Source organism: Bombina bombina, chromosome 6 (assembly GCF_027579735.1).
Source record: "Bombina bombina isolate aBomBom1 chromosome 6, aBomBom1.pri, whole genome shotgun sequence".
Taxonomy (NCBI): domain Eukaryota; kingdom Metazoa; phylum Chordata; class Amphibia; order Anura; family Bombinatoridae; genus Bombina; species Bombina bombina.
The window spans coordinates 253,224,856-253,252,725 of NC_069504.1; the positions used below are offsets into that span (position 1 = coordinate 253,224,856).

Below are 27,870 nucleotides of genomic sequence, written 5' to 3' on the forward strand. Positions count from 1 at the left end.
AGGTATTAGCGGCTCTAGATAATTGTGACCTTATAGTGGTCCCAGAGAAATTGTGTAAGATGGATAAATACTTAGAGGTTCCTGTTTACACTGATGTTTTTTTCCAGTCCCTAAGAGGATTGTGAATATTATTGCTACGGAGTGGGATAGACCAGGTATTCCGTTTATTCCCCTCCTGTTTTTAAGAAAATGTTTCCCATATCTGACACCATGCGGGACTCGTGGCAGACAGTTCCTAAGGTGGAGGGAGCTATTTCTACTCTGTCTAAGCATACAACTATACCTATTGAAGTCAGTTGTGCTTTCAAAGACCCTATGGATAAAAAATTAGAGGGTCTCCTGAAGAAAATTTTTGTTCATCAAGGTTTTCTTCTTCAACCTATTGTGTGCATTATTCCTGCAACTACTGCAGCTGCTTTCTGGTTTGAGGCTCTAGAAGAGGCTCTTCAGATGGAGACTCCATTAGAATAAATTTTGGACATAATTAAGGCCCTTAAATTGGCTAATTCTTTTATTACAGATGCCGCTTTTCAACTGGCTAAATTAGCGGCAAAGAATTCAGGTTTTGCCATTTTAGCACGCAGGGTGTTATGGCTTAAATCCTGGTCTGCTGATGTGTCATCTAAAACTAAGCTTTTGAACATCCCTTTCAAGGGAAAGACCCTATTTGGGCCTGAACTGAAAGAGATTATTTCAGACATCACTGGAGGGAAAGGTCATGCCCTCCCTCAGGATAGATCAAATAAGATGAGGACCAAACAAAATAATTTTAGTTCCTTTAGGAATTTCAAGAGTGGTCCCGCTTCAGCTTCCTCTGTTGCAAAGCAAGAGGGGAATTTTGCCCAGTCCAAGTCAGTCTGGAGACCTAACCAGGCTTGGAACAAGGGTAAACAGGCCAAGAAGCCTGCAGCTGCCTCTAAGACAGCATGAAGGGGTAGCCCCCGATCCAGGACCGAATCTAGTAGGGGGCAGACTCTCTCTCTTCGCTCAGGCTTGGGCAAGAGATGTTCACGATCCCTGGGCTTTAGAAATTGTGTCCCAGGGATATTTTCTGGAGTTCAAAGGCTCTCTTCCAAGGGGGACTTTTCACATTTCTTGATTGTCTGTAAACCAGACAAAGAGAGAGGTGTTCTTACGCTGTCTAGAAGACCTAAATACCATGGGGGTAATCCGCCCAGTCCCAAAAGAGGAACAGGGGCTAGGATTTTACTCAAACCTGTTTGTGGTTTCCACAAAAGAGGGAACTTTCAGATCAATCTTGGATCTCAAAATTCTAAACAAGTTCCTCAAAGTCCCATCATTCAAGATGGAGACTATTCTGTCTATTCTACCTCTGATCCAGGAGGGTCAATATATGACCGCCGTGGACTTAAAGGATGCGTATCTACACATCCCTATTCACAGAATTTTCACAAGGGTGCTAGGGTCCCTTCTGGCGGTTATACAACCACAGGGCATAGCAGTGGCGCCTTATGTTAATTCAGGCGTCAACTTTCCAGTTTTCCAAGTCTCATACGGACATCGTGTTGGCTTTTCTGAAATCTCACGGGTGGATGGTGAACATAAAAGAGTTCTCTCTTCCCTCTTATAAGAGTTTCCTTCCTAGGGTAGAAATGTAAATATTTCTGACGGAGGTCAGAAAATCAAATCTTCGGACTCATGGTAGCGGCAATGGACATAGTTCCTTTTGCCCGCCTATACTTCAGACCACTGCAACTGTGCATGCTCAAACAGTGGAATGGGGATTATGCAGATTTGTCTCATCAACTGGACTAGGAGACCAGAGATTCTCTTCTCTGGTGGTTGTCTCAGGACCACCTGTCTCAGGGAATGTGTTTCCGCAGGCCAGAGTGGCTCATTGTCACGACAGATGCCAGCCTTCTAGGCTGGAGTGCAGTCTGGAACTCCCTGAAAGCACAGGGCTTTTGGTCTCGGGAGGAATCTCTTCTCTCGATAAATATTCTAGAACTGAGAGCGATATTCAATGCGCTTCAGGCATGACCTCAGCTTGCTGCGGCCAAATTCATCAGGTTTCAGTCGGACAACATCACGACTGTAGCTTATATCAATCGTCAAGGAGGAACAAGAAGTTCTCTAGCGATGATGGAGGTAACCAAAATAATCCGATGGGCTATGGGGCACACCAGAAATGGATCTGATGGCGTCCCGTCAGAATGCCAAACTTCCTCGTTACGGGTCCAGGTCCCGGGATCCCAAGGCGGTACTGATGGATGCTCTTGCAGTGCCTTGGTCCTTCAATCTGGCCTATGTATTTCCTCTCCTATGTCTGGTTGCCAGAATAAAGCAGGAGAAAGCTTCAGTGATTCTTATAGCACCTGCGTGGCCACGCAGGACTTGGTATGTAGACCTAGTGGACATGTCCTTGGTTCTACCATGATCTCTGCCAATGAGGCGGGACCTTCTAATCCAAGGTCTGTTCACGCATCCAAATCTAATTTCTCTGCGCCTGACTGCTTGGAGATTGAACGCCTGATTCTATCAAAGCGTTGTTTCTCTGAGTCGGTCATTGATACCCTGATTCAGGCTAGAAAGCCTGTCACCAGGAAGATCTATCATAAGATTTGGCGCAAATATCTTTATTGGTGTGAATCCTAAGGTTACTCGTGGAGTAAGTTTAGGATTCCTAGAATATTGTCTTTTCTCCAAGAAGGTTTGGAGAAGGGATTATCAGCTAGTTCCTTATAAGGACAAATATCTGCTTTGTCTATTCTTCTACACAAACGTCTGGCAGATGTCCCAGATGTTCAAGCATTTAGTCAGGCTTTGTCAGAAGCCTGTATTTAAACCTGTTGCTCCGCCATGGAGGCTAAATTTAGTTCTTAAAGTTCTTCAAGGGGTTCCGTTTGAACCTATGCATTCCCTGGATATTAAGCTTCTATCTTGGAAAGTTTTGTTTTTAGTAGCTATCTCTTCGGCTCGAAGAGTTTCTGAGCTATATGCTTTACAGTGTGATTCCCCTTATCTTATTTTCCATGCTGATAAGGTGGTTTTGCGTACCAAACCTGGGTTCCTCCCTAAGGTTGGTTCTAACAGGAATATCAATCAAGAGATTGTTGTTCCTTCACTGTGTCCTAATCCTTCTTCAAAGAAGGAACGTCTGTTGCACAATCTTGATGTGGTTCGTGCTTTAAAGTTCTGCATACAAGCAACTAAAGATTTCCGTCAAACATCTTCATTGTTTGTTGTTTATTCTGGTAAGCGGAGAGGTCAGGCGGCTACGGCTACCTCTTTCCTTTTGGCTGAAAAGCATCATCCGTTTGGCCTATGAGACTGCTGGACAGCAGCCTCCTGAAAGAATTACTGCTCATTCTACTAGAGCTGTGGCTTCCACATGGCTTTTAAAAACGAGGCTTCTGTTGAACAGATTTGTAAGGCGGCGACTTGGTCTTCGCTTCATACTTTTTCCAAATTTTACAAATTTGATACTTTTGCTTCTTCGGAGGCTATTTTTGGGAGAAAGGTTCTACCAGCAGTGGTGCCTTCCGTTTAAGGTCCCTGTCTTGTCCCTCCCTTCATCCGTGTCCTAAAGCTTTGGTATTGGTATCCCACAAGTAAGGATGAATCCGTGGATTTGATACATTTTACAAGAGAAAACATAATTTATTCTTGCCTGATAAATTTATTTCTCTTGTGATGTATCGAGTCCACGGCCCACCCTGTTTAAGACAGGCATATATATTTTTATTTTTAAACTTTGTCACCACTGCACCCCTATGGTTTCTCCTTTTTCTTCCTAGCCTTCGGTCGAATGACTGGGGGGTGGAGCTAAGGGGGGAGCTATATAGACAGCTCTGCTGTGCGTGCTCTCTCTGCCACTTCCTGTAGGGGAGGAGAATATCCCACAAGTAAGGATGAATCCGTGGACTCAATACATCACAAGAGAAATACATTTATCAGGTAAGCATAAATTATGTTTTATTTTTAATACTGAGAATGGCTGAAATATTTTGAGTTTTTAAGGTGAATTAAAATTTGCTAGAGGTAAGATTTAGCTACTTATACAACTGTGAGCTACTTTCATAGGATTTTATTTAGAAAGTTAATTATAAAGTATATTTATTAACATAGTTTAAATTAATATTCTTATACCAGTACTTTAGGTAATCTGTTATGTTAGTGTTGAATATAGATAGATCAATGTTGAAATTATTATAGCAGTAAACGTTTTCCTTACTCTTGCAGATTTAGTCCCTATTTTCGAACAAAAGAAAAGCTGCTACTCAGTTCAGTGTCTTACAGTAATATGATTGAGCCAAAAACATTTTTTTGTCGTTTTGATCTGACTGGCACATGTAATGACGATGACTGCCCATGGTAGGTTTTAGGTTCCTCTATTACTAATTAGCAGAAGTATTACTTTCTAATAAACAGTTTTTTTAAACATCCATTTAATCTGATATCTAGGCAGCATATGCGGGATTGCACTCTGAGCAGGAATCAGCTGTTTCAAGATATCCTGTCATATAATTTGGACCTGATTGGCTGTTCTGAAAAAAGCACAGATGAGGAAATAAGTGCCGCAGCAGGTGAAATGTTTTAAATTTTTAAAAGTGTACAATTTAATAAACAAAGTATCATTATGTAAAGAAATCATTTCAACATGGTTAAAATCCTTTTTCATTCTTAGTTGATGAGAGTCCATAGCTTCATAACGTGGGATATTTTCCAGCCTATCAGGAGGAGGTCAATAGCCCTCACAGAGCTTTAGCCCCTCTGACCTCTCCCTCTCCAGTTTATTGGCCTCGCAGAGAAGGCCACTTTTGGGCATATGACACATCCAAAAATAATTACTATGAGGCATATATAGTAGGAGAGCCACTCTTGGACCCCAATATTCTAACACAAGTCATAAATTCTAGATTATAAAATTATGCAGGAAGAACACACATTAGGTTCAGTATTATATGTAGCACTATAATGATCCCTAAATTATAGACTCCAGGATATAACGTCTGTTAGGAAGGCTTGTAAGGAAGAGAGGGCATGATGAAAAGTGAGCTTTCTTTTTTGTATATATTTTTATTTATTACAAAACATTTGTTACACATACACATGTATTCAGGCAAAAGAATGAAACAAACAGTACAGAATCCCTAAAAGCACATTGCTAAACAACAGGTCTTGAGAAGTATAAATGCACCATATTGTCCAGTGGCTAGTACTTATTTCTTGCATATTCCTGCACCGAGGGTAAGCTTAGAATGCAGAAGTGAAAGTCTTTTGGATAAATGTCCTCTGTCGGTGACAGAAAATTACATAGTAGTAATTGTCTAGGTTTCTATTTATAAGCCACAACTATAGCCTTACAGCCTGGACCACTTTATCAAGAATATACAAATACATACTGAAATTGGTCTAGCAAATGGATCTATCTGCAGTATATGTGTAAGAACTAACCTAAAAATGAAATAAGCATGGTATTCAGTAGTGTAACAACAACAGGAAAACAAAAAAAGAAAAATAAAACAAATCAAGACAAAACATGTGTACTTAGTATTAACATGAACCTTCATTTCTTGAGACTTCAGGGGGAATAATCTATGTTGCCATTACCAGATTGTATGTAATATACTAATATTGATCATTTAATATTAGGAGACACTAAGGGTTTTGTTGCCTATTCTTTGTTACTGTGTTTGTATGACTCCCATAAAAATAACATATCCTCATATAGATCCAGATTTCCAGCTTGAAGGTAATAAAATCTTTCAAGTATGATATTCTGATCTACCAGTCTCCTCCAATCATTAGTGCATGGGGCTTTGGTTGTCTTCCAATATCTGGGTATCATTTGTTTAGCCACATTTACCATTATATGAAATAGTTGCCTCCTTATTTTGCAAGAAATTTGGGGCGGTTTTAGTAGCAGGGTCACTTCTGGGCTATGTATCAATTGAGTGTGCAGGACTGAATTTATTTCTGTATATATTTTCCCCCAAAACACATTGATCGGGGTGCAGTCCCACCATATGTGTTTCATGTTTCCTATGTGGTTTCCACATCTCCAGCACAAGTTTGAGCATCTTGTATATATAAATTTGAGTTTAGCAGGGGTCAAATACCACGTTTCGTTAAATTTCTAAACCATTTATACCATTCCTCTGATGTTATGTTTATGTTCAATTCCCTTTCCCAGCTCTTCGTGTATGTTGGAAGATTAGGAAATTTATTTTCTAAGACCATTTTATATAAGGTAGAGATTGACTTTTGGGATTTCCTGTTGTGCACGCATGCTTGTTCAAACTGAGTGAGGGGTCTAAGAAGGTCTGATTTACACCTGTGTGAGTAGATAAAATGTCTAACTTGGTGGTATCTAAACCAGGAGGAGAAAAATGGGAGTTCAAGATTTTCTATTTGCTGTTTGGTTTTTAACTTACCCCTTTCTAGAAGGATAAAGATTGGAATCTGGGAAGTATACGCTGGGTTTAGGGATTGTGTAAGTGTGAGGCCCGGGGGGAATTCCTGGTTAAGTAGAAGTTTTGTGAGTGGGGAGTATCTAGTAGTTATTTTTTTGTATGATTTTAGAATATGTAGCCAGTCCCTCCAAGTTTCGTTTGATATTGAAAGTGCCGAAAGGGCCTCTTGTTTAAAAACTGGAATATCCCAGCAGTAACTCCCTATGTTCTCTACACCTGCCATATAGCTTTCTATCTGGATCCAGCCTTTGAAATTGTCACCCTGGAAGTTGTACCACTCTACTATCCTCTGCAGGGAAATTGCCAACTTGTAAGAGCCAATATGTGGCACTCCAAGACCACCCCTGGCTGGGATTGCATACATTGTGCCTTTATTAATTCGTGGAGGCCTACGGTGCCAAATGTAATCGTTCATGATCTTTTGTAAAATGTCTTTCTTTTGAAATGTTTGAGATAGGTACGGTTTGTAACAAATAAAGAGCTTTGGGTAAGAGGACCATTTTGGCAGCCTGGATACGCCCCAGCCAGGAGATGTTCTTTAGCAGCCAGGAGGAGGTCAACGAGTGAAATTCGTTAATCAATTCCCCATAGTTAAGTTTACGTGTACTATTTAAGTTAGGGGTTAGATAGATACCTAAATATCTCAAATATTGTGTTTGGGCTTTCATTGGACATTTGGCTTTAATTGCTTCCAGGGATTGTGTTGTAATATTTATTGGTAGGAATTCTGATTTAGACATATTAACTGAAAAATTGGAGACCTCACCGAATTGGAATAGTTCTCGCATGGTATGTGTTATAGAGTTTATGGGGTTTAGTAGGGTTAACAACAGGTCGTCCGCAAATATTGCTAGTTTGTGTATTCTTGTGCCAACTTTTATTCCATGTATGCGAGGGTTAGCCCTGATTTTAATGGCGAGTGGTTCAAGGGATAGTATGAACAGTAGTGGGGAGAGGGGGCAGCCCTGTCGCGACACATTTCTAATTTCAAAGGTATCTGAGAGGGACCCATTTACCCTAACCTGAGCCGTTGGGTTGGAATATAAAGCTAAGATTTTCCTTATGAAGGGGGTAGGGAAGCCAAACCGTCTAAGTGTCTCGTCAAGGTAAGTCCAGTCCAGTCTGTCAAAAGCGTTTTCGGCGTCAGTTGAAAGAAAAATAGCTGGAGAGTCTGTTTTTGTGACATATTCGATTAAGTTGAAAAGTGAGCTTTCTATGTAGTTCCATATTACTTTTTTACTATCGTTTTAAAAAAAAAAAATTAAAGGGACATTAAATCCAAATTTTTTCTTTCATAATTCAGATAGAGAATAACATTTTTAACAACTTTCTAATTTACTTATATAATCTAATTTGCTTCATTCTCTTGATATTCTTTCCTGAAAAGCATATCTAGATATGCTCAGTAGCTTCTGATTGGTGGCTGCACGTATTTGCCTCATGTGATTGGCTCACCAATGTGCATTGCTATTTCTTTAACAAAAGATATTTAAAGAATGAAGCAAATTAGATAATAGAAGTAAATTGGGATGTTGTTTAAAATTTTATTCTCTGTCTGACTCATGAAAGAAAATTTTTGGGTTTAATGTCCCTTTAAGACCGATAATGCCCATTGTGCAGCATCAACATCATAATGGTGTGAAAGAGATCCTGCACTTCTGTATATCAAAGTTATAACATGAACATATAAAATACTGGACTTGTGTCAGCGGTGTGGAAATTTAAAAATAAACTACTTGTCCAAAGGACTAAAGCAGGAGCCCAATCTACTTGTCCCTCATGACAATCTACTTGTCCCTCATGACATTCCTGATTTGCAAAATATTTTAATCAAAACTGTATTTAAATAAGGTTTTATCTGTATTATCTGTTCAACTGTCAACATATTCATGCTGGTTAATTCTTCCTAAAAAGCATCTTACAGGGGAAACCTTTGTACATCATGTAACTTTCTGGACAAACTAAAACTGTATCACCTACTAAAACGCAATTTACCAGGACAAATATAAAAATATGTAGTGTAAATGAAAGCAGTATAATGCAGATATATACAATGGGCTTGTAAACATACCTACATTCTCACTGTAAAGAACATATATTGAGCAGTGAATTACCCTTCTGAATACCAGACACATAGGAGCAATGATTAGAAGCACATATGGAGAAGATTATGTACCTGGAATGCAATGAGGAAATCACCCCATAGTCCTCTGGCTATGAAGTACGTGTATTTTATTTTTATAAATCAAATGTGAAATATATAAAAATAATAATAAAAAAGTAACCTTCATTTAGTTACTTTAGACTTAAACGTCTTAGTGAGCAAGGACTGCACACCTTAGAGAGCTTGATTATCAAATTAATATACTTATATCCAATTCTTAATTAACCCGCTGGGTTCAGTGAAAAATGTAACTGTCATTCAGAAGAGGAATGAATGTCAAAATAGGTATAACAGATATAAAATGATCGAATTACAGTAACCAAATATCAAATATAAGCAATAAAAAACAAAACCCCTGACTTTGCTAATAAGCAGACACTCATGAAAACACTAAGTCCAGCTCAGTCACAAATATATTTTTATATGATTAATTTAATATATTTTAATATTTAGTCTTCAGTTACAATTTTAAACCATTTGCCCCTTTCCCGTACTGCAAAATATAATTTAGACTTGCGAGTACTGGATCATACGGTTTTATCAGTTATATTTCTACTTATTAAGTGAATCATCCTCAATACCCATAAAGAATTAAATATGATTTACACTCAGTGTGTATCAGCGCCCCGTGAGACGGCGTCTGACAGTGACAGAGGAGGAGTTCTTCGATTTTCCCCAGAATGTCAACCTGTCCTGAATTACTATCTTTTTAAGCGGTCTTTCTAACTGCAACGCTGCCAGGCACCCAAAATGTGAGAAGTGCTATATTAAAGCATGCCACAAAGTGCCAAGTCTTCATTGCTTTCCGGCTGCCTGGCAGCGTCAGAAAAAAACGCTTTAAAAGATAGGAATTTAGGAATGGTTGGCATCCTCGGGCGCATCTAAGAACTCCTCCTCTGTCACTTTCAGATGCCATCGGTCAGGCTTGGAGGAAGTATCACAGAAAGCTGCTCCTCGGGTGCTGGCCGGCTCGGCATGAAATCACCGGCTCCCTCTAACAAGCAAAGCTCTGGAGTATAGGGAGGGGTCGGACCCGTCACACACAAACACTGCCTCTGGGATCTTGCTAGATTACACCTGACAAGTGACAAGGAGAACTGGTTGCGCACAGGGAGCTGCTACACATTAGACAAGTATGTCCCCTGCTCACTCACGGCCACGCTGTTTTTTTTATAAGGCGGCGTGGCCGTTTTACAGTGTATAAGAGATCGAGCGTTACCTCCTGCTGGCCACAATGAAAAAAAAAAATACAAAACAAAACTTTTACCTGCTGCGGTGTGCTTGCCCATGCAACACATGCCGGGCGATAGGAATTGCGCATCCCTGTGTGTTAGTCATACGTTTATAACACAAAGTGGTTAAAGGGACAGTATACACAAATTTTCATATAACTGTGCATATTTCTCCAACATAGGTGTGTCCGGTCCACGGCGTCATCCTTACTTGTGGGATATTCTCTTCCCCAACAGGAAATGGCAAAGAGCCCAGCAAAGCTGTTCACATGATCCCTCCTAGGCTCCGCCTACCCCAGTCATTCTCTTTGCCGTTGCACAAGCAACATCTCCACGGAGATGGCTAAGAGTTTTTTGGTGTTTAAATGTAGTTTTATTCTTCAATCAAGAGTTTATTTTAAAATAGTGCGGGTATGTACTATTTACTCTGAAACAGAAAAGAGATGAAGATTTCTGTTTGTAAGAGGAAAATGATTTTAGCAACCGTTACTAAAATCGATGGCTGTTTCCACACAGGACTGTTGAGATGAATTAACTTCAGTTGGGGGAAACAGTGGGCAGACTTTTGCTGCTTGAGGTATGACACATTTCTAACAAGACTTGGTAATGCTGGAAGCTGTCATTTTCCCTATGGGAACCGGTAAGCCATTTTCTTAGTTTAGTATAAGAATAAAGGGCTTCACAAGGGCTTTAAAGACTGGTAGACATTTCTCCAACATAGGTGTGTCCGGTCCACGGCGTCATCCTTACTTGTGGGATATTCTCTTCCCCAACAGGAAATGGCAAAGAGCCCAGCAAAGCTGGTCACATGATCCCTCCTAGGCTCCGCCTACCCCAGTCATTCTCTTTGCCGTTGTACAGGCAACATCTCCACGGAGATGGCTTAGAGTTTTTTAGTGTTTAACTGTAGTTTTTCATTATTCAATCAAGAGTTTGTTATTTTCAAATAGTGCTGGTACGTACTATTTACTCAGAAACAGAAAAGAGATGAAGAATTCTGTTTGTATGAGGAAAATGATTTTAGCAACCGTAACTAAAATCCATGGCTGTTCCACACAGGACTGTTGAGAGCAATTAACTTCAGTTGGGGGAACAGTTTGCAGTCCTTTGCTGCTTGAGGTATGACACATTCTAACAAGACGATGTAATGCTGGAAGCTGTCATTTTCCCTATGGGATCCGGTAAGCCATGTTTATTACGATTGTAAATAAGGGCTTCACAAGGGCTTATTTAGACTGTAGACCTTTTTTTGGGCTAAATCGATTGATATTAACACTTATTTAGCCTTGAGGAATCATTTATTCTGGGTATTTTGATATAATAATATCGGCAGGCACTGTTTTAGACACCTTATTCTTTAGGGGCTTTCCCAAAGCATAGGCAGAGTCTCATTTTCGCGCCGGTGTTGCGCACTTGTTTTTGAGAGGCATGGCATGCAGTCGCATGTGAGAGGAGCTCTGATACTTATAAAAGACTTCTGAAGGCGTCATTTGGTATCGTATTCCCCTTTGGGTTTGGTTGGGTCTCAGCAAAGCAGATACCAGGGACTGTAAAGGGGTTAAAGCTTAAAACGGCTCCGGTTCCGTTATTTTAAGGGTTAAAGCTTCCAAAATTGGTGTGCAATATTTTCAAGGCTTTAAGACACTGTGGTGAAAGTTTGGTGAATTTTGAACAATTCCTTCATGTTTTTTCGCAATTGCAGTAATAAAGTGTGTTCAGTTTAAAATTTAAAGTGACAGTAACGGTTTTATTTCAAAACGTTTTTTGTACTTTCTTATCAAGTTTATGCCTGTTTAACATGTCTGAACTACCAGATAGACTGTGTTCTGAATGTGGGGAAGCCAGAATTCCTATTCATTTAAATAAATGTGATTTATGTGATAATGACAATGATGCCCAAGATGATTCCTCAAGTGAGGGGAGTAAGCATGGTACTGCATCATTCCCTCCTTCGTCTACACGAGTCTTGCCCACTCAGGAGGCCCCTAGTACATCTAGCGCGCCAATACTCCTTACTATGCAACAATTAACGGCTGTAATGGATAATTCTGTCAAAAACATTTTAGCCAAAATGAACCCTTGTCAGCGTAAGCGTGGATGCTCTGTTTTAGTTACTGAAGAGCATGACGACGCTGATATTAATATCTCTGAAGGGCCCCTAACCCAATCTGAGGGGGCCAGGGAGGTTTTGTCTGAGGGAGAAATTACTGATTTAGGGAACATTTCTCAGCAGGCTGAATCTGATGTGATTACTTTTAAATTTAAATTGGAACATCTCTGCATTTTGCTTAAGGAGGTATTATCCACTCTGGATGATTGTGAAAATTTGGTCATCCCAGAGAAACTATGTAAAATGGACAAGTTCCTAGAGGTGCCGGGGCTCCCAGAAGCTTTTCCTATACCCAAGCGGGTGGCGGACATTGTTAATAAAGAATGGGAAAGGCCCGGTATTCCTTTCGTCCCTCCCCCCATATTTAAAAAATTGTTTCCTATGGTCGACCCCAGAAAGGACTTATGGCAGTCAGTCCCCAAGGTCGAGGGAGCGGTTTCTACTTTAAACAAACGCACCACTATTCCCATAGAGGATAGTTGTGCTTTCAAAGATCCTATGGATAAAAAATTAGAAGGTTTGCTTAAAAAGATGTTTGTTCAGCAGGGTTACCTTCTACAACCCATTTCATGCATTGTCCCTGTCACTACAGCCGCATATTTCTGGTTTGATGAACTGATTAAGGTGCTCGATAGTGACTCTCCTCCTTATGAGGAGATTATGGACAGAGTCAATGCTCTCAAATTGGCTAATTCTTTCACTCTAGACGCCTCTTTGCAATTGGCTAAGTTAGCGGCTAAGAATTCTGGGTTTGCTATTGTGGCGCGCAGAGCGCTTTGGTTGAAATCTTGGTCGGCTGATGCGTCTTCCAAGAACAAGCTACTAAACATTCCTTTCAAGGGGAAAACGCTGTTTGGTCCTGACTTGAAAGAGATTATCTCTGATATCACTGGGGGTAAGGGCCATGCCCTTCCTCAGGATCGGCCTTTCAAGGCAAAAAATAGACCTAATTTTCGTCCCTTTCGTAAAAACGGACCAGCCCAAGGTGCTACGTCCTCTAAGCAAGAGGGTAATACTTCTCAGGCCAAGCCAGCTTGGAGACCAATGCAAGGCTGGAACAAGGGAAAGCAGGCCAAGAAACCTGCCACTGCTACCAAGACAGCATGAAATATCGGCCCCCGATCCGGGACCGGATCTGGTGGGGGGCAGACTCTCTCTCTTCGCTCAGGCTTGGGCAAGAGATGTTCTGGATCCTTGGGCGCTAGAAATAGTCTCCCAGGGTTATCTTCTGGAATTCAAGGGACTTCCCCCAAGGGGGAGGTTCCACAGGTCTCAGTTGTCTTCAGACCACATAAAAAGACAGGCGTTCTTACATTGTGTAGAAGACCTGTTAAAAATGGGAGTGATTCATTCTGTTCCATTGAGAGAACAAGGGATGGGGTTCTACTCCAATCTGTTCATAGTTCCCAAAAAAGAGGGAACGTTCAGACCAATCCTAGATCTCAAGATCTTAAACAAATTTCTCAAGGTCCCATCGTTCAAGATGGAAACCATTCGAACTATCCTTCCTTCCATCCAGGAAGGTCAATTCATGACCACGGTGGATTTAAAGGATGCGTATCTACATATTCCTATCCACAAGGAACATCATCGGTTCCTAAGGTTTGCATTCCTGGACAAACATTACCAGTTCGTGGCGCTTCCTTTCGGATTAGCCACTGCTCCAAGGATTTTCACAAAGGTACTAGGGTCCCTTCTAGCGGTGCTAAGACCAAGGGGCATTGCAGTAGTACCTTACCTGGACGACATTCTGATTCAAGCGTCGTCCCTCCCTCGAGCAAAGGCTCACACGGACATCGTCCTGGCCTTTCTCAGATCGCACGGCTGGAAAGTGAACGTGGAAAAGAGTTCTCTATCCCCGTCAACAAGGGTTCCCTTCTTGGGAACAATTATAGACTCCTCAGAAATGAGGATTTTTCTAACAGAGGCCAGAAAGACAAAACTTCTGGACTCTTGTCGAATACTTCATTCCGTTCCTCTTCCTTCCGTAGCTCAGTGCATGGAAGTGATCGGGTTGATGGTAGCGGCAATGGACATAGTTCCTTTTGCGCGCATTCATCTAAGACCATTACAACTGTGCATGCTCAGTCAGTGGAATGGGGACTATACAGACTTGTCTCCAAAGATACAAGTAAATCAGAGGACCAGAGACTCACTCCGTTGGTGGCTGTCCCTGGACAACCTGTCACGAGGGATGACATTCCGCAGACCAGAGTGGGTCATTGTCACGACCGACGCCAGTCTGATGGGCTGGGGCGCGGTCTGGGGATCCCTGAAAGCTCAGGGTCTTTGGTCTCGGGAAGAATCTCTTCTACCGATAAATATTCTGGAACTGAGAGCGATATTCAATGCTCTCAAGGCTTGGCCTCAGCTAGCGAGGACCAAGTTCATACGGTTTCAATCAGACAACATGACGACTGTTGCGTACATCAACCATCAGGGGGGAACAAGGAGTTCCCTAGCGATGGAAGAAGTGACCAAGATTATTCTATGGGCGGAGTCTCACTCCTGCCACCTGTCTGCTATCCACATCCCGGGAGTGGAAAATTGGGAAGCGGATTTTCTGAGTCGTCACATTGCATCCGGGGGAGTGGGAACTCCATCCGGAAATCTTTGCCCAAGTCACTCAACTATGGGGCATTCCAGACATGGATCTGATGGCCTCTCGTCAGAACTTCAAAGTTCCTTGCTACGGGTCCAGATCCAGGGATCCCAAGGCGGCTCTAGTGGATGCACTAGTAGCACCTTGGACCTTCAAACTAGCTTATGTGTTCCCGCCGTTTCCTCTCATCCCCAGGCTGGTAGCCAGGATCAATCAGGAGAGGGCGTCGGTGATCTTGATAGCTCCTGCGTGGCCACGCAGGACTTGGTATGCAGATCTGGTGAATATGTCATCGGCTCCACCTTGGAAGCTACCTTTGAGACGAGACCTTCTTGTTCAGGGTCCGTTCGAACATCCGAATCTGGTTTCACTCCAGCTGACTGCTTGGAGATTGAACGCTTGATTTTATCGAAGCGAGGTTTCTCAGATTCTGTTATCGATACTCTTGTTCAGGCCAGAAAGCCTGTAACTAGAAAGATTTACCACAAAATTTGGAAAAAATATATCTGTTGGTGTGAATCTAAAGGATTCCCTTGGGACAAGGTTAAGATTCCTAGGATTCTATCCTTCCTTCAAGAAGGATTGGAAAAAGGATTATCGGCAAGTTCCCTGAAGGGACAGATTTCTGCCTTGTCGGTGTTACTTCACAAAAAACTGGCAGCTGTGCCAGATGTTCAAGCCTTTGTTCAGGCTCTGGTTAGAATCAAGCCTGTTTACAAACCTTTGACTCCTCCTTGGAGTCTCAATTTAGTTCTTTCAGTTCTTCAGGGGGTTCCGTTTGAACCCTTACATTCCGTTGATATTAAGTTATTATCTTGGAAAGTTTTGTTTTTAGTTGCAATTTCTTCTGCTAGAAGAGTTTCAGAATTATCTGCTCTGCAGTGTTCTCCTCCTTATCTGGTGTTCCATGCAGATAAGGTGGTTTTACGTACTAAACCTGGTTTTCTTCCAAAAGTTGTTTCTAACAAAAACATTAACCAGGAGATTATCGTACCTTCTCTGTGTCCGAAACCAGTTTCAAAGAAGGAACGCTTGTTGCACAATTTGGATGTTGTTCGCGCTCTAAAATTCTATTTAGATGCTACAAAGGATTTTAGACAAACATCTTCCTTGTTTGTTGTTTATTCAGGTAAAAGGAGAGGTCAAAAAGCAACTTCTACCTCTCTCTCTTTTTGGATTAAAAGCATCATCAGATTGGCTTACGAGACTGCCGGACGGCAGCCTCCCGAAAGAATCACAGCTCATTCCACTAGGGCTGTGGCTTCCACATGGGCCTTCAAGAACGAGGCTTCTGTTGATCAGATATGTAGGGCAGCGACTTGGTCTTCACTGCACACTTTTACCAAATTTTACAAGTTTGATACTTTTGCTTCTTCTGAGGCTATTTTTGGGAGAAAGGTTTTGCAAGCCGTGGTGCCTTCCATTTAGGTGACCTGATTTGCTCCCTCCCTTCATCCGTGTCCTAAAGCTTTGGTATTGGTTCCCACAAGTAAGGATGACGCCGTGGACCGGACACACCTATGTTGGAGAAAACAGAATTTATGTTTACCTGATAAATTTCTTTCTCCAACGGTGTGTCCGGTCCACGGCCCGCCCTGGTTTTTTAATCAGGTCTGATAATTTATTTTCTTTAACTACAGTCACCACGGTACCATATGGTTTCTCCTATGCTATTATTCCTCCTTAACGTCGGTCGAATGACTGGGGTAGGCGGAGCCTAGGAGGGATCATGTGACCAGCTTTGCTGGGCTCTTTGCCATTTCCTGTTGGGGAAGAGAATATCCCACAAGTAAGGATGACGCCGTGGACCGGACACACCGTTGGAGAAAGAAATTTATCAGGTAAACATAAATTCTGTTTTTTCTGGGCTAAAACGATTACTTTATAAGTATATTTAGTGTATTATAACTATAAATAGTTCTTTTAATCTTGGGGATGTATTAAAAAAACGGCAGGCACTGTATTGGACACCTTTTTCACTGGGGGCCTTTTCTAGTCATAGGCAGAGCCTCATTTTCGCGCCACTAATGCGCAGTTGTTTTTGGAAAGCAAAGGCATGCAGATGCATGTGTGAGGAGCTAAGAACCACTGAAAAAGCTTATTGAAGGCGTCATTTGGTATCGTATTCCCCTCTGGGCTTGGTTGGGTCTCAGCAAAGCAGATACCAGGGACTGTATAGGGGTTAAATGTAAAAACGGCTCCGGTTCCGTTATTCTAAGAGTTAAAGCTTTCAAATTTGGTGTGCAATACTTTTAAGGCTTTAAGACACTGTGGTGAAATTTTGGTGAATTTTGAACAATTCCTTCATACTTTTTCTCATATTCAGTAATAAAGTGTGTTCAGTTTAAAATTTAAAGTGACAGTAACGGTTTTATTTTAAAACGTTTTTCTCCAACATAGGTGTGTCCGGTCCACGGCGTCATCCTTACTTGTGGGATATTCTCTTCCCCAACAGGAAATGGCAAAGAGCCCAGCAAAGCTGGTCACATGATCCCTCCTAGGCTCCGCCTACCCCAGTCATTCTCTTTGCCGTTGTACAGGCAACATCTCCACGGAGATGGCTTAGAGTTTTTTAGTGTTTAACTGTAGTTTTTATTATTCAATCAAGAGTTTGTTATTTTGAAATAGTGCTGGTATGTACTATTTACTCAGAAACAGAAAAGAGATGAAGATTTCTGTTTGTATGAGGAAAATGATTTTAGCAACCGTCACTAAAATCCATGGCTGTTCCACACAGGACTGTTGAGAGCAATTAACTTCAGTTGGGGGAACAGTGAGCAGTCTCTTGCTGCTTGAGGTATGACACATTCTAACAAGACGATGTAATGCTGGAAGCTGTCATTTTCCCTATGGGATCCGGTAAGCCATGTTTATTACGATCGTAAATAAGGGCTTCAAAAAGGGCTTATTAAGACTGTAGACTTTTTCTGGGCTAAATCGATTCATTATTAACTCATATTTAGCCTTGAGGAATCATTTTATCTGGGTATTTTGATATAATCATATCGGCAGGCACTGTTTTAGACACCTTATTCTTTAGGGGCTTTCCCAAAGCATAGGCAGAGCCTCATTTTCGCGCCGGTGTTGCGCACTTGTTTTTGAGAGGCATGGCATGCAGTCGCATGTGAGAGGAGCTCTGATACTTAGAAAAGACTTTCTGAAGGCGTCATTTGGTATCGTATTCCCCTTGGGGCTTGGTTGGGTCTCAGCAAAGCAGATACCAGGGACTGTAAAGGGGTTAAAGTTCAAAACGGCTCCGGTTCCGTTATTTTAAGGGTTAAAGCTTCCAAATTTGGTGTGCAATACTTTTAAGGCTTTAAGACACTGTGGTGAAAATTTGGTGAATTTTGAACAATTCCTTCATGTTTTTTCGCAATTGCAGTAATAGTGTGTTCAGTTTAAAATTTAAAGTGACAGTAACGGTTTTATTTTAAAACGTTTTTTGTACTTTGTTATCAAGTTTATGCCTGTTTAACATGTCTGAACTACCAGATAGACTGTGTTCTGAATGTGGGGAAGCCAGAATTCCTATTCATTTAAATAAATGTGATTTATGTGACAATGATGCCCAAGATGATTCCTCAAGTGAGGGGAGTAAGCATGGTACTGCATCATTCCCTCCTTCGTCTACACGAGTCTTGCCCACTCAGGAGGCCCCTTGTACATCTAGCGCGCCAATACTCCTTACTATGCAACAATTAACGGCTGTAATGGATAATTCTGTCAAAAACATTTTAGCCAAAATGAACACTTATCAGCGTAAGCGCGACTGCTCTGTTTTAGATACTGAAGAGCATGACGACGCTGATAATAATATTTCTGAAGGGCCCCTAACCCAGTCTGATGGGGCCAGGGAGGTTTTGTCTGAGGGAGAAATTACTGATTCAGGGAACATTTCTCAACAAGCTGAACCTGATGTGATTGCATTTAAATTTAAGTTGGAACATCTCCGCATTCTGCTTAAGGAGGTATTATCCACTCTGGATGATTGTGACAAGTTGGTCATCCCAGAGAAACTATGTAAAATGGACAAGTTCCTAGAGGTGCCGGGGCTCCCAGAAGCTTTTCCTATACCCAAGCGGGTGGCGGACATTGTTAATAAAGAATGGGAAAGGCCCGGTATTCCTTTCGTCCCTCCCCCCATATTTAAAAAATTGTTTCCTATGGTCGACCCTAGAAAGGACTTATGGCAGACAGTCCCCAAGGTTGAGGGAGCGGTTTCCACTTTAAATAAACGCACCACTATACCCATAGAGGATAGTTGTGCTTTCAAAGATCCTATGGATAAAAAATTAGAAGGTTTGCTTAAAAAGATGTTTGTTCAGCAGGGTTACCTTCTACAACCAATTTCATGCATTGTCCCTGTCGCTACAGCCGCATGTTTCTGGTTCGATGAGCTGATAAAGGCGGTCGGTGGTGATTCTCCTCCTTATGAGGAGATTATGGACAGAATCAATGCTCTCAAATTGGCTAATTCTTTCACCCTAGACGCCACTTTGCAATTGGCTAGGTTAGCGGCTAAGAATTCTGGGTTTGCTATTGTGGCGCGCAGAGCGCTTTGGTTGAAATCTTGGTCGGCTGATGCGTCTTCCAAGAACAAGCTACTTAACATTCCTTTCAAGGGGAAAACGCTGTTTGGCCCTGACTTGAAAGAGATTATCTCTGATATCACTGGGGGTAAGGGCCACGCCCTTCCTCAGGATCGGCCTTTCAAGGCAAAAAATAAACCTAATTTTCGTCCCTTTCGTAGAAACGGACCAGCCCAAAGTGCTACGTCCTCTAAGCAAGAGGGTAATACTTCTCAAGCCAAGCCAGCTTGGAGACCAATGCAAGGCTGGAACAAGGGAAAGCAGGCCAAGAAACCTGCCACTGCTACCAAGACAGCATGAAATGTTGGCCCCCGATCCGGGACCGGATCTGGTGGGGGGCAGACTCTCTCTCTTCACTCAGGCTTGGGCAAGAGATGTTCTGGATCCTTGGGCGCTAGAAATAGTCTCCCAAGGTTATCTTCTGGAATTCAAGGGACTTCCCCCAAGGGGGAGGTTCCACAGGTCTCAGTTGTCTTCAGACCACATAAAAAGACAGGCATTCTTACATTGTGTAGAAGACCTGTTAAAAATGGGAGTGATTCATCCTGTTCCATTAAGAGAACAAGGGATGGGGTTCTACTCCAATCTGTTTATAGTTCCCAAAAAAGAGGGAACGTTCAGACCAATCTTAGATCTCAAGATTTTAAACAAGTTTCTCAAGGTTCCATCGTTCAAGATGGAAACCATTCGAACTATTCTTCCTTCCATCCAGGACGGTCAATTCATGACCACGGTGGATTTAAAGGATGCGTATCTACATATTCCTATCCACAAGGAACATCATCGGTTCCTGAGGTTCGCATTCCTGGACAAACATTACCAGTTCGTGGCGCTTCCTTTCGGATTAGCCACTGCTCCAAGGATTTTCACAAAGGTACTAGGGTCCCTTCTAGCTGTGCTAAGACCAAGGGGCATCGCTGTAGTACCTTACTTGGACGACATTCTGATTCAAGCGTCGTCCCTTCCTCAAGCAAAGGCTCACACGGACATTGTCCTGGCCTTTCTCAGATCTCACGGATGGAAAGTGAACGTGGAAAAGAGTTCTCTATCTCCGTCAACAAGGGTTCCCTTCTTGGGAACAATAATAGACTCCTTAGAAATGAGGATTTTTCTGACAGAGGCCAGAAAAACAAAACTTCTAGACTCTTGTCGGATACTTCATTCCGTTCCTCTTCCTTCCATAGCTCAGTGCATGGAAGTGATCGGGTTGATGGTAGCGGCAATGGACATAGTTCCTTTTGCACGCATTCATCTAAGACCATTACAACTGTGCATGCTCAGTCAGTGGAATGGGGACTATACAGACTTGTCTCCGAAGATACAAGTAAATCAGAGGACCAGAGACTCACTCCGTTGGTGGCTGTCCCTGGACAACCTGTCACGAGGGATGACATTCCGCAGACCAGAGTGGGTCATTGTCACGACCGACGCCAGTCTGATGGGCTGGGGCGCGGTCTGGGGATCCCTGAAAGCTCAGGGTCTTTGGTCTCGGGAAGAATCTCTTCTACCGATAAATATTCTGGAACTGAGAGCGATATTCAATGCTCTCAAGGCTTGGCCTCAGCTAGCGAGGGCCAAGTTCATACGGTTTCAATCAGACAACATGACAACTGTTGCGTACATCAACCATCAGGGGGGAACAAGGAGTTCCCTGGCGATGGAAGAAGTGACCAAAATCATTCTATGGGCGGAGTCTCACTCCTGCCACCTGTCTGCTATCCACATCCCAGGAGTGGAAAATTGGGAAGCGGATTTTCTGAGTCGTCAGACATTGCATCCGGGGAGTGGGAACTCCATCCGGAAATCTTTGCCCAAGTCACTCAGCTGTGGGGCATTCCAGACATGGATCTGATGGCCTCTCGTCAGAACTTCAAAGTTCCTTGCTACGGGTCCAGATCCAGGGATCCCAAGGCGGCTCTAGTGGATGCACTAGTAGCACCTTGGACCTTCAAACTAGCTTATGTGTTCCCGCCGTTTCCTCTCATCCCCAGGCTGGTAGCCAGGATCAATCAGGAGAGGGCGTCGGTGATCTTGATAGCTCCTGCGTGGCCACGCAGGACTTGGTATGCAGATCTGGTGAATATGTCATCGGCTCCACCTTGGAAGCTACCTTTGAGACGAGACCTTCTTGTTCAGGGTCCGTTCGAACATCCGAATCTGGTTTCACTCCAGCTGACTGCTTGGAGATTGAACGCTTGATCTTATCGAAGCGAGGGTTCTCAGATTCTGTTATCGATACTCTTGTTCAGGCCAGAAAGCCTGTAACTAGAAAGATTTACCACAAAATTTGGAAAAAATATATCTGTTGGTGTGAATCTAAAGGATTCCCTTGGGACAAGGTTAAGATTCCTAGGATTCTATCCTTCCTTCAAGAAGGACTGGAAAAAGGATTATCTGCAAGTTCCCTGAAGGGACAGATTTCTGCCTTGTCTGTGTTACTTCACAAAAAGCTGGCCGCTGTGCCAGATGTTCAAGCCTTTGTTCAGGCTCTGGTTAGAATTAAGCCTGTTTACAAACCTTTGACTCCTCCTTGGAGTCTCAATTTAGTTCTTTCAGTTCTTCAGGGGGTTCTGTTTGAACCCTTGCATTCCGTTGATATTAAGTTATTATCTTGGAAAGTTTTGTTTTTAGTTGCAATTTCTTCTGCTAGAAGAGTTTCAGAATTATCTGCTCTGCAGTGTTCTCCTCCTTATCTGGTGTTCCATGCAGATAAGGTGGTTTTACGTACTAAACCTGGTTTTCTTCCAAAAGTTGTTTCTAACAAAAACATTAACCAGGAGATTATCGTACCTTCTCTGTGTCCGAAACCAGTTTCAAAGAAGGAACGTTTGTTGCACAATTTGGATGTTGTTCGCGCTCTGAAATTCTATTTAGATGCTACAAAGGATTTTAGACAAACATCTTCCTTGTTTGTTGTTTATTCCGGTAAAAGGAGAGGTCAAAAAGCAACTTCTACCTCTCTCTCTTTTTGGATTAAAAGCATCATCAGATTGGCTTACGAGACTGCCGGACGGCAGCCTCCCGAAAGAATCACAGCTCATTCCACTAGGGCTGTGGCTTCCACATGGGCCTTCAAGAACGAGGCTTCTGTTGATCAGATATGTAGGGCAGCGACTTGGTCTTCACTGCACACTTTTACCAAATTTTACAAGTTTGATACTTTTGCTTCTTCTGAGGCTATTTTTGGGAGAAAGGTTTTGCAAGCCGTGGTGCCTTCCATTTAGGTGACCTGATTTGCTCCCTCCCTTCATCCGTGTCCTAAAGCTTTGGTATTGGTTCCCACAAGTAAGGATGACGCCGTGGACCGGACACACCTATGTTGGAGAAAACAGAATTTATGTTTACCTGATAAATTACTTTCTCCAACGGTGTGTCCGGTCCACGGCCCGCCCTGGTTTTTTTAATCAGGTCTGATAATTTTTTTCTTTAACTACAGTCACCACGGTACCATATGGTTTCTCCTATGCAAATATTCCTCCTTAACGTCGGTCGAATGACTGGGGTAGGCGGAGCCTAGGAGGGATCATGTGACCAGCTTTGCTGGGCTCTTTGCCATTTCCTGTTGGGGAAGAGAATATCCCACAAGTAAGGATGACGCCGTGGACCGGACACACCGTTGGAGAAAGTAATTTATCAGGTAAACATAAATTCTGTTTTTGTGCTTTGTTATCAAGTTTATGCCTGTTAACATGTCTGAACCATCAGATAGACGATGTTCTGTATGTTTGGAAGCCAAGGTTCCTCCCCATTCAAATATATGTGATGAATGTAACATAGTGTCCAAACAAAGTAGGGACAATGATGCCACTGATAATGATGTTGCCCAAAATGATTCCTCAAGCGAGGGGAGTAAGCATGGTACTGCATCTTCCCCTTCTGTGTCTACACCAGTCTTGCCCACACAAGAGGCCCCTAGTACATCTAGTGCGCCAATCCTTCTTACTATGCAACAATTAACGGCTGTAATGGATAATTCTATTAAAAACATTTTGTCCAAAATGCCCACTTATCAGAGAAAGCGCGATTGCTCTGTTTTAGATACTGAAGAGCATGAGGACGCTGATGATAATGGTTCTGACATACCCTCACACCAATCTGAAGGGGCCAGGAGGGAGGTTTTGTCTGAGGGAGAAATTTCAGATTCAGGAAAAATTTCTCAACAAGCTGAACCTGATGTTATTACTTTTAAATTTAAATTAGAACATCTCCGCGCTCTGCTTAAGGAGGTGTTATCTACTCTGGATGATTGTGACAATTTGGTCATTCCAGAGAAGTTATGTAAGATGGACAAGTTCCTAGAGGTCCCGGTGCCCCCCGATGCTTTTTTTATACCCAAGCGGGTGGCGGACATTGTAAATAAGGAATGGGAAAGGCCCGGCATACCTTTTGTTCCTCCCCCTATATTTAAAAAATTATTTCCTATGGTCGACCCTAGAAAGGACTTATGGCAGACAGTCCCCAAGGTCGAGGGGGCGGTTTCTACTCTAAACAAACGCACTACTATCCCTATAGAAGATAGTTGTGCTTTCAAAGATCCTATGGATAAAAAATTAGAGGGTTTGCTTAAAAAGATGTTTGTTCAGCAAGGTTACCTTCTACAACCAATTTCATGCATTGTTCCTGTCACTACAGCAGCGTGTTTCTGGTTCGAAGAACTAGAAAAGTCGCTCAATAAAGACTCTTCGTATGAGGAGGTTATGGACAGAGTTCAAGCACTTAAATTGGCTAACTCTTTCTCCAACATAGGTGTGTCCGGTCCACGGCGTCATCCTTACTTGTGGGATATTCTCTTCCCCAACAGGAAATGGCAAAGAGCCCAGCAAAGCTGGTCACATGATCCCTCCTAGGCTCCGCCTACCCCAGTCATTCTCTTTGCCGTTGTACAGGCAACATCTCCACGGAGATGGCTTAGAGTTTTTTAGTGTTTAACTGTAGTTTTTATTATTCAATCAAGAGTTTGTTATTTTGAAATAGTGCTGGTATGTACTATTTACTCAGAAACAGAAAAGAGATGAAGATTTCTGTTTGTATGAGGAAAATGATTTTAGCAACCGTCACTAAAATCCATGGCTGTTCCACACAGGACTGTTGAGAGCAATTAACTTCAGTTGGGGGAACAGTGAGCAGTCTCTTGCTGCTTGAGGTATGACACATTCTAACAAGACGATGTAATGCTGGAAGCTGTCATTTTCCCTATGGGATCCGGTAAGCCATGTTTATCAAGATCGTAAATAAGGGCTTCACAAGGGCTTATTAAGACTGTAGACTTTTTCTGGGCTAAATCGATTCATTATTAACACATATTTAGCCTTGAGGAATCATTTATTCTGGGTATTTTGATATAATAATATCGGCAGGCACTGTTTTAGACACCTTATTCTTTAGGGGCTTTCCCAAATCATAGGCAGAGCCTCATTTTCGCGCCGGTGTTGCGCACTTGTTTTTGAGAGGCATGACATGCAGTCGCATGTGAGAGGAGCTCTGATACTTAGAAAAGACTTTCTGAAGGCGTCATTTGGTATCGTATTCCCCTTTGGGCTTGGTTGGGTCTCAGCAAAGCAGATACCAGGGACTGTAAAGGGGTTAAAGTTAAAAACGGCTCCGGTTCCGTTATTTTAAGGGTTAAAGCTTCCAAATTTGGTGTGCAATACTTTTAAGGCTTTAAGACACTGTGGTGAAAATTTGGTGAATTTTGAACAATTCCTTCATGTTTTTTCGCAATTGCAGTAATAAAGTGTGTTCAGTTTAAAATTTAAAGTGACAGTAACGGTTTTATTTTAAAACGTTTTTTCTCCAACATAGGTGTGTCCGGTCCACGGCGTCATCCTTACTTGTGGGATATTCTCTTCCCCAACAGGAAATGGCAAAGAGCCCAGCAAAGCTGGTCACATGATCCCTCCTAGGCTCCGCCTACCCCAGTCATTCTCTTTGCCGTTGTACAGGCAACATCTCCACGGAGATGGCTTAGAGTTTTTTAGTGTTTAACTGTAGTTTTTCATTATTCAATCAAGAGTTTGTTATTTTCAAATAGTGCTGGTACGTACTATTTACTCAGAAACAGAAAAGAGATGAAGAATTCTGTTTGTATGAGGAAAATGATTTTAGCAACCGTAACTAAAATCCATGGCTGTTCCACACAGGACTGTTGAGAGCAATTAACTTCAGTTGGGGGAACAGTTTGCAGTCCTTTGCTGCTTGAGGTATGACACATTCTAACAAGACGATGTAATGCTGGAAGCTGTCATTTTCCCTATGGGATCCGGTAAGCCATGTTTATTACGATTGTAAATAAGGGCTTCACAAGGGCTTATTTAGACTGTAGACTTTTTTTGGGCTAAATCGATTGATATTAACACTTATTTAGCCTTGAGGAATCATTTATTCTGGGTATTTTGATATAATAATATCGGCAGGCACTGTTTTAGACACCTTATTCTTTAGGGGCTTTCCCAAAGCATAGGCAGAGTCTCATTTTCGCGCCGGTGTTGCGCACTTGTTTTTGAGAGGCATGGCATGCAGTCGCATGTGAGAGGAGCTCTGATACTTATAAAAGACTTCTGAAGGCGTCATTTGGTATCGTATTCCCCTTTGGGTTTGGTTGGGTCTCAGCAAAGCAGATACCAGGGACTGTAAAGGGGTTAAAGCTTAAAACGGCTCCGGTTCCGTTATTTTAAGGGTTAAAGCTTCCAAAATTGGTGTGCAATATTTTCAAGGCTTTAAGACACTGTGGTGAAAGTTTGGTGAATTTTGAACAATTCCTTCATGTTTTTTCGCAATTGCAGTAATAAAGTGTGTTCAGTTTAAAATTTAAAGTGACAGTAACGGTTTTATTTTAAAACGTTTTTTGTACTTTCTTATCAAGTTTATGCCTGTTTAACATGTCTGAACTTCCAGATAGACTGTGTTCTGAATGTGGGGAAGCCAGAATTCCTATTCATTTAAATAAATGTGATTTATGTGATAATGACAATGATGCCCAAGATGATTCCTCAAGTGAGGGGAGTAAGCATGGTACTGCATCATTCCCTCCTTCGTCTACACGAGTCTTGCCCACTCAGGAGGCCCCTAGTACATCTAGCGCGCCAATACTCCTTACTATGCAACAATTAACGGCTGTAATGGATAATTCTGTCAAAAACATTTTAGCCAAAATGAACCCTTGTCAGCGTAAGCGTGGATGCTCTGTTTTAGTTACTGAAGAGCATGACGACGCTGATATTAATATCTCTGAAGGGCCCCTAACCCAATCTGAGGGGGCCAGGGAGGTTTTGTCTGAGGGAGAAATTACTGATTTAGGGAACATTTCTCAGCAGGCTGAATCTGATGTGATTACATTTAAATTTAAATTGGAACATCTCCGCATTTTGCTTAAGGAGGTATTATCCACTCTGGATGATTGTGAAAATTTGGTCATCCCAGAGAAACTATGTAAAATGGACAAGTTCCTAGAGGTGCCGGGGCTCCCAGAAGCTTTTCCTATACCCAAGCGGGTGGCGGACATTGTTAATAAAGAATGGGAAAGGCCCGGTATTCCTTTCGTCCCTCCCCCCATATTTAAAAAATTGTTTCCTATGGTCGACCCCAGAAAGGACTTATGGCAGTCAGTCCCCAAGGTCGAGGGAGCGGTTTCTACTTTAAACAAACGCACCACTATTCCCATAGAGGATAGTTGTGCTTTCAAAGATCCTATGGATAAAAAATTAGAAGGTTTGCTTAAAAAGATGTTTGTTCAGCAGGGTTACCTTCTACAACCCATTTCATGCATTGTCCCTGTCACTACAGCCGCATATTTCTGGTTTGATGAACTGATTAAGGTGCTCGATAGTGACTCTCCTCCTTATGAGGAGATTATGGACAGAATCAATGCTCTCAAATTGGCTAATTCTTTCACTCTAGACGCCTCTTTGCAATTGGCTAAGTTAGCGGCTAAGAATTCTGGGTTTGCTATTGTGGCGCGCAGAGCGCTTTGGTTGAAATCTTGGTCGGCTGATGCGTCTTCCAAGAACAAGCTACTAAACATTCCTTTCAAGGGGAAAACGCTGTTTGGTCCTGACTTGAAAGAGATTATCTCTGATATCACTGGGGGTAAGGGCCACGCCCTTCCTCAGGATCGGCCTTTCAAGGCAAAAAATAGACCTAATTTTCGTCCCTTTCGTAAAAACGGACCAGCCCAAGGTGCTACGTCCTCTAAGCAAGAGGGTAATACTTCTCAGGCCAAGCCAGCTTGGAGACCAATGCAAGGCTGGAACAAGGGAAAGCAGGCCAAGAAACCTGCCACTGCTACCAAGACAGCATGAAATATTGGCCCCCGATCCGGGACCGGATCTGGTGGGGGGCAGACTCTCTCTCTTCGCTCAGGCTTGGGCAAGAGATGTTCTGGATCCTTGGGCGCTAGAAATAGTCTCCCAGGGTTATCTTCTGGAATTCAAGGGACTTCCCCCAAGGGGGAGGTTCCACAGGTCTCAGTTGTCTTCAGACCACATAAAAAGACAGGCGTTCTTACATTGTGTAGAAGACCTGTTAAAAATGGGAGTGATTCATCCTGTTCCATTAAGAGAACAAGGGATGGGGTTCTACTCCAATCTGTTCATAGTTCCCAAAAAAGAGGGAACGTTCAGACCAATCCTAGATCTCAAGATCTTAAACAAATTTCTCAAGGTCCCATCGTTCAAGATGGAAACCATTCGAACTATCCTTCCTTCCATCCAGGAAGGTCAATTCATGACCACGGTGGAT

The 27,870-nt window shown here is 42.4% G+C and overlaps 1 protein-coding gene across 3 annotated transcripts in view; it reads left to right on the forward strand.

The window, feature by feature from the left end:
• ZFC3H1 (zinc finger C3H1-type containing) overlaps nucleotides 1-27,870 on the forward strand; it is a 635,174-nt gene that overhangs the window by 298,484 nt on the left and 308,820 nt on the right. For all 3 annotated transcript variants that reach the window (XM_053716781.1, XM_053716782.1, XM_053716783.1), the window contains 2 exons: nucleotides 4,204-4,335; nucleotides 4,426-4,547. In XM_053716781.1, the coding sequence (XP_053572756.1) occupies nucleotides 4,204-4,335; nucleotides 4,426-4,547 (254 nt within the window). The remainder of the gene's footprint in view (nucleotides 1-4,203; nucleotides 4,336-4,425; nucleotides 4,548-27,870) is intronic.